General features: G+C 42.9%; 2 protein-coding genes across 3 annotated transcripts in view; both read right to left on the bottom strand.

Moving 5' to 3' along the window:
* The window catches only part of ptpn9b (protein tyrosine phosphatase non-receptor type 9b), a 43197-nt gene extending 40157 nt beyond the window's left edge, over positions 1-3040 (bottom strand). For both annotated transcript variants that reach the window (XM_046335790.1, XM_046335791.1), the window contains exon 1: positions 2918-3040. In XM_046335790.1, the coding sequence (XP_046191746.1) occupies positions 2918-2950 (33 nt within the window). In that variant the 5' untranslated portion in view covers positions 2951-3040. The remainder of the gene's footprint in view (positions 1-2917) is intronic.
* Positions 3041-6071: 3031 nt separating this feature from the next.
* The window catches only part of uba6 (ubiquitin like modifier activating enzyme 6), a 55441-nt gene continuing 51512 nt past the window's right edge, over positions 6072-10000 (bottom strand). The window contains exons 30-33 of the mRNA XM_046335782.1: positions 8603-8730; positions 8361-8448; positions 7734-7828; positions 6072-7460 (exon numbers count right to left, since the gene is read on the bottom strand). Of these exons, the coding sequence (XP_046191738.1) occupies positions 7313-7460; positions 7734-7828; positions 8361-8448; positions 8603-8730 (459 nt within the window). The 3' untranslated portion in view covers positions 6072-7312. The remainder of the gene's footprint in view (positions 7461-7733; positions 7829-8360; positions 8449-8602; positions 8731-10000) is intronic.

Below are 10000 nucleotides of genomic sequence, written 5' to 3'. Positions count from 1 at the left end.
TATAAAAAAACAATCAATCTTCACTAGTTAACTACACATGGTTGATGATATTACTTGGTTATCTAGCTTGTCCTGCGTTGCATATAATCAATGTGGTGCCTGTTAATTTATCATCGAATCACAGCCTACTTTGCCAAACGGGTAATGATTTAACAAAGGCACAATCGTTCCAAAAATGTAACTACTTTTAAATAAAGGTCAAATTAAATAAAACATTTAAAAAACCTAACCATAAACATTAATTAATTTATTAAAATTGATACACAGAAGTGTATATTTTTTAAACATGAATATTTAGTATATATATGAATCAATATTAACAAGGGAAATGGTGTCACTGCTCTTGGGTTCATTGCACACAGAGTCAGGGTATTACGCAACAGTTAGGGGCCGCCTGGCTCTTTGCAAACTAATTTGCCAGAGTTTTACGTAATTATGACATAACATTGAAGGTTGTGCAATGTAACGACAATATTTAGACTGATGGATGCAGCCACACATTCAATATAATATAGACACACATTCAATATAATATAGACACACATTCAATATAATATAGAACGGTTCCATATTTAGACTGAGGGATGCAGACACACATTCAATATAATATAGAACGGTTCCATATTTAGACTGAGGGATGCAGACACACATTCAATATAATATAGAACGGTTCCATATTTAGACTGATGGATGCAGACACACATTCAATATAATATAGAACGGTTCCATATTTAGACTGATGGATGCAGACACACATTCAATATAATATAGAACGGTTCCATATTTAGACTGATGGATGCCACACATTCAATATAATATAGAACGGTTCCATATTTAGACTGATGGATGCAGACACACATTCAATATAATATAGAACGGTTCCATATTTAGACTGAGGGATGCAGACACACATTCAATATAATATAGAACGGTTCCATATTTAGACTGATGGATGCAGACACACATTCAATATAATATAGAACGGTTCCATATTTAGACTGATGGATGCAGACACACATTCAATATAATATAGAACGGTTCCATATTTAGACTGATGGATGCAGACACACATTCAATATAATATAGAACGGTTCCATATTTAGACTGAGGGATGCAGCCACACATTCAATATAATATAGAACGGTTCCATATTTAGACTGATGGATGCAGCCACACATTCAATATAATATAGAACGGTTCCATATTTAGACTGATGGATGCAGCCACACATTCAATATAATATAGAACGGTTCCATATTTAGACTGATGGATGCCACACATTCAATATAATATAGAACGGTTCCATATTTAGACTGAGGGATGCAGCCACACATTCAATATAATATAGAACGGTTCCATATTTAGACTGATGGATGCAGACACACATTCAATATAATATAGAACGGTTCCATATTTAGACTGATGGATGCAGCCACACATTCAATATAATATAGAACGGTTCCATATTTAGACTGATGGATGCAGACACACATTCAATATAATATAGAACGGTTCCATATTTAGACTGAGGGATGCAGCCACACATTCAATATAATATAGAACGGTTCCATATTTAGACTGATGGATGCAGACACACATTCAATATAATATAGAACGGTTCCATATTTAGACTGATGGATGCAGCCACACATTCAATATAATATAGAACGGTTCCATATTTAGACTGATGGATGCCACACATTCAATATAATATAGAACGGTTCCATATTTAGACTGAGGGATGCCACACATTCAATATAATATAGAACGGTTCCATATTTAGACTGATGGATGCCACACATTCAATATAATATAGAACGGTTCCATATTTAGACTGATGGATGCCACACATTCAATATAATATAGAACGGTTCCGGATTTCACTGAAAGAATAAACGGTTTGTTTTTGAAATGATCATTTCCGGATTTGGCCAAAATATTATTATTATTATTAATTAAATTACCAAAGGCTCGTATTTCTGTGTGTTTATTATAACTAAGTCTATGATTTGATATTTGATAGAGCAGTCTGACTGAGCGGTGGTAGGCAGCAGCAGGCTCATATTTCTGTGTGTTATTGTTATTCTGTGTGTTGCTCGTTAGTAGTTGCATTAAAATAACTAACTAAGAGATGCGAGGACCGAGCAAGTCGTAGCTACTAGCTTAGGGCTCTAAGCTACTCGTCTACTGTTGCCAATGTAGTTTAATTAAATAACACATTAACTATGGCAGTGTGGTCTAGCATCGACTATTTTAGATCTGATAGCGGCTCTTTCGGGTTGTTTAACGTTAACCAGCAATCAGCCAGTTGAACAACGAAAACAAAAGTTTTACTAGGAACTTGAGAGCAAATTCTGTGAACCAACTGTCGAAAAATAGATAGTTATCAGGCACATTAACTATGACTGAGACCAAACAGTACTCAGACAGCAAACATGTCACTGGACGTATAAAAAAAGACAACCTTGTACTGACATGTTTTACATCTGAAAGGAAGTCGTTTTGAGGCTCAAATGAAGCAGAACATGTCCATGTTACTCTTACTATTAGTTACCTAGAGGATGTGTGTCAACACGGGTCTTCCTCCCTGGCCTAACGTTTAGCTATCGCTACGTAGCCATCTGCGTTCAATAAGTTATTCAAAAATATCAATAATAATATGGGTAACAAAAAAATATGAAATCTAACCAGTGAGATGTAACTATGTCAGTAAACGCATCCAGACGACAGTGTCAACCAGCTAGCTAATAGTAGCATGCTAGCGGCTGTCATAATGTATGTAACGGGAACAAAGGATATTTACGAGACAACGTTGACCCTTACAACCTAACTAGACATTTGGGTTTTATTATTAACATAAATGTTTGTTGATGAAATCGAGAGCACTGTGGTTTTTAAAAAACACCCAAGTCCTTACCAGTTCCTCCTGAGTCGTCAAGGCTTCCGCCATCTTGAAGCCTCACGTCAACGTCGTTTCGACGTGCTCGTTCACGACACAGAAGACCGAGTGCGGCGGCGGCAGCGGGGGCGCGGTTGTCACTAGTTACCACAGACACACTCGTTACCACAGACACAAAGTCAAAGTACGATACAAATATCGCATTTTTTTTTTTATATAAATGTATGAGAAAAAAACGAGCTTTTAGGTAATAATTTAAGGGTTAGAGTTAAGCAGAAAGGATAGCAGTTTAAAGTCAGATTTAAAGAAGAGAAATTGTAGAAATGGGCGTGGTTTAGCCATAATTATGACTTTGTGGCTCTGGTAACTAATAATGACCAGACGGGAGGCGGGTTCGTGCTATACAGAATCCTTTTGGACGGTTCCCAAAAACCTAACTTTAATAACCCCAAAAACTTTAACCTTTACATAAACTTACAATTAGGGGGGGGGGACGGGACGTCCCGATGAGCCCGAATAACATGGACCACCGGAGGAGACTACGGGTCGCCAAAGAGCTCATTCTACAAAAAGTCGAACGTTAGTGTACACTTCTAATGGAGATGATGATTTGATCAAAGAATACCAAGGTTTAGTTTAATGAATGTATATCCATGTTTGTGATGTTATTTTCCATACGTGAATCTCTCTCTGTCATGAAATAAATAAAATAAATAAGACAGGCAACAGTTCAGTCACAAAACATCCTGAAAACGATTTTTATTGAGCCATCACTTGTCACAATAATTTACATAATGTTTATTTTGTATTTATTTTTTTACATGTTATTCTTCTGACATTCACTATCAAGGAAATCCTGATAGATATTTCCTGTGCAAGACAGTTGGCAACGGAGTGTCTCAGCAGCACCCTATTCCCTATATAGTGCACAACTTTAGACCAGAGCCCTATTCCCTATATAGTGGTACTACTATAGACCAGAGCCCTATTCCCTATATAGTGTACTACTATAGACCAGAGCCCTATTCCCTATATAGTGGTACTACTATAGACCATATTCCCTATATAGTGGTACTACTTTAGACCAGAGCCCTAGTCCCTATATATAGTGAACTACTTTAGACCAGAGCCCTATTCCCTATAGTGGTACTACTATAGACCAGAGCCCTATTCCCTATATAGTGGTACTACTATAGACCAGAGCCCTATTCCCTATATAGTGGTACTACTATAGACCAGAGCCCTATTCCCTATATAGTGGTACTACTATAGACCAGAGCCCTATTCCCTATATAGTGGTACTACTATAGACCAGAGTATGGTATATGGTGACTATCAGGGACTGTATTCATAATGCAGATGGTATAATCTCTGTCCCCTCCCATCTTCAACAACAGACTAACCTGTTATCTCTGTCCCTCCCATCTTCAACAACAGACTAACCTGTTATCATCTCTGTCCCCTCCCATCTTCAACAACAGACTAACCTGTTATCATCTCTGTCCCTCCCATCAACAGACTAACCTGTTATCATCTCTGTCCCCTCCCATCTTCAACAACAGACTAACCTGTTATCATCTCTGTCCCCTCCCATCTTCAACAACAGACTAACCTGTTATCTCTGTCCCTCCCATCTTCAACAACAGACTAACCTGTTATCATCTCTGTCCCCTCCCATCTTCAACAACAGACTAACCTGTTATCATCTCTGTCCCTCCCATCAACAGACTAACCTGTTATCATCTCTGTCCCCTCCCATCTTCAACAACAGACTAACCTGTTATCATCTCTGTCCCCTCCCATCTTCAACAACAGACTAACCTGTTATCATCTCTGTCCCTCCCATCAACAGACTAACCTGTTATCATCTCTGTCCCTCCCATCTTCAACAACAGACTAACCTGTTATCATCTCTGTCCCTCCCATCTTCAACAACAGACTAACCTGTTATCATCTCTGTCCCTCCCATCTTCAACAACAGACTAACCTGTTATCATCTCTGTCCCTCCCATCTTCAACAACAGACTAACCTGTTATCATCTCTGTCCCTCCCATCTTCAACAACAGACTAACCTGTTATCATCTCTGTCCCTCCCATCTTCAACAACAGACTAACCTGTTATCATCTCTGTCCCCTCCCATCAACAGACTAACCTGTTATCATCTCTGTCCCTCCCATCAACAGACTAACCTGTTATCATCTCTGTCCCCTCCCATCTTCAACAACAGACTAACCTGTTATCATCTTTGTCCCCTCCCATCTTCATCAACAGACTAACCTGTTATCATCTCTGTCCCCTCCCATCTTCAACAACAGACTAACCTGTTATCATCTCTGTCCCCTCCCATCTTCAACAACAGACTAACCTGTTATCATCTCTGTCCCTCCCATCTTCAACAACAGACTAACCTGTTATCATCTCTGTCCCTCCCATCAACAGACTAACCTGTTATCATCTCTGTCCCTCCCATCAACAGACTAACCTGTTATCATCTCTGTCCCCTCCCATCAACAGACTAACCTGTTATCATCTCTGTCCCTCCCATCAACAGACTAACCTGTTATCATCTCTGTCCCCTCCCATTTTCAACAACAAACTAACCTGTTATCATCTCTGTCCCTCCCATCAACAGACTAACCTGTTATCATCTCTGTCCCCTCCCATCTTCAACAACAGACTAACCTGTTATCATCTCTGTCCCCTCCCATCTTCAACAACAGACAGACCAACCTGTTATCATCTCTGTTTATATAGTGAATTGCTGATGTGGCTTCTGACTGAGGAGAGCATATAGGGGGCGTCCCAATAATATCTCCTTCCTTCTGAAGTGTGCACTTGTTCACTGCTTCTCTCAAAAGCCTTTGATTGGTGGAGGCATCATCATGGGTTAGTAGGAATCATCATATTTATTATACCAAGTAATTTCCTTTTAAAAACCTGTGAGGGGAAGTGAACAAGTGCACTCTGGGAGGAAGGAGAGATGATTGGGGACACGCCTATGTCGCTATCAATCATCCAGAATAGGAACGTTTAGGTAACGATTGTGATCCCGCCTTTTAAGATCAAGTCTCCCTCCCTCTCTCTCCCCTCCCCCTCCCTCTCCCCCTCCCTCTCTCCCTCCCCCTCTCCCCCCCCCCAAATGAAAACCACGGAAAATGTGTATGTATGGGTGTGTAAACACGGTCGTTTTTTATTATCATCGTCATGACAAACACAACAAGATTGTTAGTTAAGGCATGTGCATAGCAGTCTGAGCTGTGCTTTAAACCAGAGTAGAAAACACCAGTCAGAGCTGTGTTTGAAACCAGAGTAGAAAACACCAGTCTGAGCTGTGTTTGAAACCAGAGTAGAAAACACCAGTCGGAGCTGTGTTTGAAACCAGAGTAGAAAACACCAGTCTGAGCTGTGCTTTAAACCAGAGTAGAAAACACCAGTCAGAGCTGTGCTTTAAACCAGAGTAGAAAACACCAGTCTGAGCTGTGTTTGAAACCAGAGTAGAAAACACCAGTCAGAGCTGTGCTTTAAACCAGAGTAGAAAACACCAGTCTGAGCTGTGTTTGAAACCAGAGTAGAAAACACCAGTCTGAGCTGTGTTTGAAACCAGAGTAGAAAACACCAGTCTGAGCTGTTTGAAACCAGAGTAGAAAACACCAGTCAGAGCTGTGCTTTAAACCAGAGTAGAAAACACCAGTCAGAGCTGTGCTTTAAACCAGAGTAGAAAACACCAGTCTGAGCTGTGCTTTAAACCAGAGTAGAAAACACCAGTCTGAGCTGTGCTTTAAACCAGAGTAGAAAACACCAGTCAGAGCTGTGCTTTAAACCAGAGTAGAAAACACCAGTCAGAGCTGTGCTTTAAACCAGAGTAGAAAACACAGAGGGACTACAATGTACACAGCCAAGTGCTTCCCTCTTCTCATAGAGGTAGAAAGAGAACTCATCAGACCAGGTTATATCCATCTACAGCCCTCTTTCTACCTCTATGCTCTTTCTCTAATAATGGTACATGGGGCCAGCCCTGTTCTAGAATCACCATCTGTTCTAGAATCACCATCTGTTCTAGAATCACCATCTGTTCTAGAATCACCATATATTCTAGAATCAACATATGTTCTAGAATCAACATATGTTCTAGAATCCGCCCCTGTTCTAGAATCCACCCCTGTTCTAGAATCCACCCCTGTTCTAGAATCCACCCCTGTTCTAGAATCCACCCCTGTTCTAGAATCCACCCCTGCTCTAGAATCCACCCCTGTTCTAGAATCCACCCCTGTTCTAGAATCCACCCCTGTTCTAGAAGCACCACTGTTGTCAACTAGGGTTTTGTAGGTACAGGGGGTTAGTTTGAGGGGACTGAGGGGTGGTTATATTTGGTTAGTTTGAGGGGCGTCAGGGATGTTATGGTCCGGGCGTGTCAGGCGGTGGGAGCGTCTCCGTCGGGGCTGAAGTAGTACCTAACGGGGGGTCCAGGAAGGTCCTCATCACCATCTGACTCTGGAGCGAAGGACACGGTCAGGTCAACATAGCGACGGTCTACAGACGGTTTGATCAACTTCTGCATCCTGGGAGAGGAGAGAGGGGGAGGGAGGGAGGAGGGAGGGAGGGAGGGAGGAGGAGGGAGGGAGGGGGAGAGGGGGAGGAGAGGGGGGATGGAGGAGAATGAGAGACGAAGATTCACAGTGATTCAGGAGGACACAGTGTGTGTGTGTGTGTGTGTGTGTGTGTGTGTGTGTGTGTGTGTGTGTGTGTGTGTGTGTGTGTGTGTGTGTGTGTGTGTGTGTGTGTGTGTGTGTGTGTGTGTGTGTGTGCGTGTGTGTGTGCGCGCGCACGCTTACGTTAGTTTCAGTCTCTTGTTGTGTCCTGGCATCACAGGGACATAGAGCATCTTCACTCCATGGACAACCATGGTAGGTTCTATCCCATAATTCACCTGTAATACAACACAGTCAACACCATGGTAGGTTATATCCCATAATGCACCTGTAATACAACACAGTCAACACCATGGTAGGTTCTATCCCATAATTCACCTGTAATACAACAGTCAACACCATGGTAGGATCTATCCCATAATACAACACAGTCAACACCATGGTAGGCTCTATCCCATAATACAACACAGTCAACACCATGGTAGGCTCTATCCCATAATACACCTGTAATACAACACAGTCAACACCATGGTAGGCTCTATCCCATAATGCACCTGTAATACAACACAGTCAACACCATGGTAGGATCTATCCCATAATACAACACAGTCAACACCATGGTAGGATCTATCCCATAATACAACACAGTCAACACCATGGTAGGTTCTATCCCATAATACAACACAGTCAACACCATGGTAGGATCTATCCCATAATACTCTATTCTATACTTAATTAATATAGTAATGAATGTGTCTCACTGTGTTGATGAAGTCAGAGGGGTTTAATATAGTAATGAATGTGTCTCACCAGCACTGCGTTGATGAAGTCCGAGAGGGAGAAGTGTTGGTGACCCCACACAGTCCAACGGTCCCAGATAGAGAAAGAGATGTCTTCCCTGAGGAGGAGAACACACAGACAGGACTCAGTGACAGAAAGAGAGAGAGACAGAGAGAGACAGAGAGAGAGAGAGAGAGACAGAGAGAGAGGGAGACAGAGAGAGAGGGAGACACCTGTGTACAGGTGTGTGTGTACAGGTGTGTCTCTCCTACCTGATCTGTGTTCTCTTGACAGGTGCCGCCTCGGTGAGGACCATGACAGGAATGGCCAGGTTGAAGAAACAGTTGTTGTACGACTCAAACCCGTACCCTCCCACCACCTTCACCAGCTCCAACGACACCTGGGGGACCACAGCACAACCACTCACTGATCGACTCAAACCCGTACCCTCCCACCATCTTCACCAGCTCCAACGACACCTGGGGGACCACAGCACAACCACTCACTGACGACTCCCCAGACGACCTCCCAGACGACCCCCCCCAGATGACCCCCCCAGACGACTCCCAGACGACTCCCAGACAACCCCCCAGACGACCCCCAGACAACCCCCAGACGACTCCCAGACAACCCCCCAGACGACTCCCAGACGACTCCGACTCCCCCAGACGACTCCCAGACAACCCCCAGACAACCCCCAGACGACTCCCCCAGACGACTCCCAGAAGACTCCCAGACGACTCCCAGAAGACTCCCAGACGACTCCCAGACGACTCCCAGACGACTCCCAGACAACCCCCAGACGACCCCCAGACAACCCCCAGACGACTCCCAGACGACTCCCAGACAACCCCCAGACAACCCCCAGACGACTCCCAGACAACCCCCAGACGACTCCCAGACGACTCCGACTCCCCCCAGACGACTCCCAGACAACCCCCAGACAACCCCCAGACGACTCCCCCAGACTCCCAGACGACTCCCAGACGACTCCCAGACGACTCCCAGACGACTCCCAGACGACTCCCAGACGACTGACATCAACAGCCAAAACTACACAGCGCTGAATTCATTGGTACGTTCTATTTAGTTCTGTGACTGAATCAGACAAGCAGATTCCGTAAAACCAATTCAAAACCAACGAAGAAGAGATCCAAGCTGTTTAAAGAACCTATTCAACTGATAAACATCTGATTCAGTCATTTACTACCATCTAAAACCATTTACTACCAGTCTGATAAGATATAGAACTAGAGAGTACTCCTGCTCACCTGATTCAGTCATTTCTACCATCTAAAACCATTTACTACCAGTCTGATAAGATATAGAACTAGAGAACTAGAGGACTCCTGCTCACCTGATTCAGTCATTTACTACCAGTCTGATAAGATATAGAACTAGAGAACTAGAGAGTACTCCTGCTCACCTGATTCAGTCATTTCTACCATCTAAAACCAGTTTACTACCAGTCTCTAAGAGTCATAGAACTAGAGAACTAGAACTAGAGTACTCCTGCTCACCTGATTCAGTCATTTACTACCAGTCTGATAAGATATAGAACTAGAGAACTAGAGGACTCCTGCTCACCTGATTCAGTCATTTCCTACCAGTCTGATAAGATATAGAACTAGAGAACTAGAGAGGACTCCTGCTCACCTGATTCAGTCATT

The sequence above is a fragment of the Oncorhynchus gorbuscha genome, unplaced genomic scaffold, assembly GCF_021184085.1.
Source record: "Oncorhynchus gorbuscha isolate QuinsamMale2020 ecotype Even-year unplaced genomic scaffold, OgorEven_v1.0 Un_scaffold_854, whole genome shotgun sequence".
NCBI lineage: Eukaryota > Metazoa > Chordata > Actinopteri > Salmoniformes > Salmonidae > Oncorhynchus > Oncorhynchus gorbuscha.
This window is presented reverse-complemented; position numbering and strand designations above follow the sequence as displayed.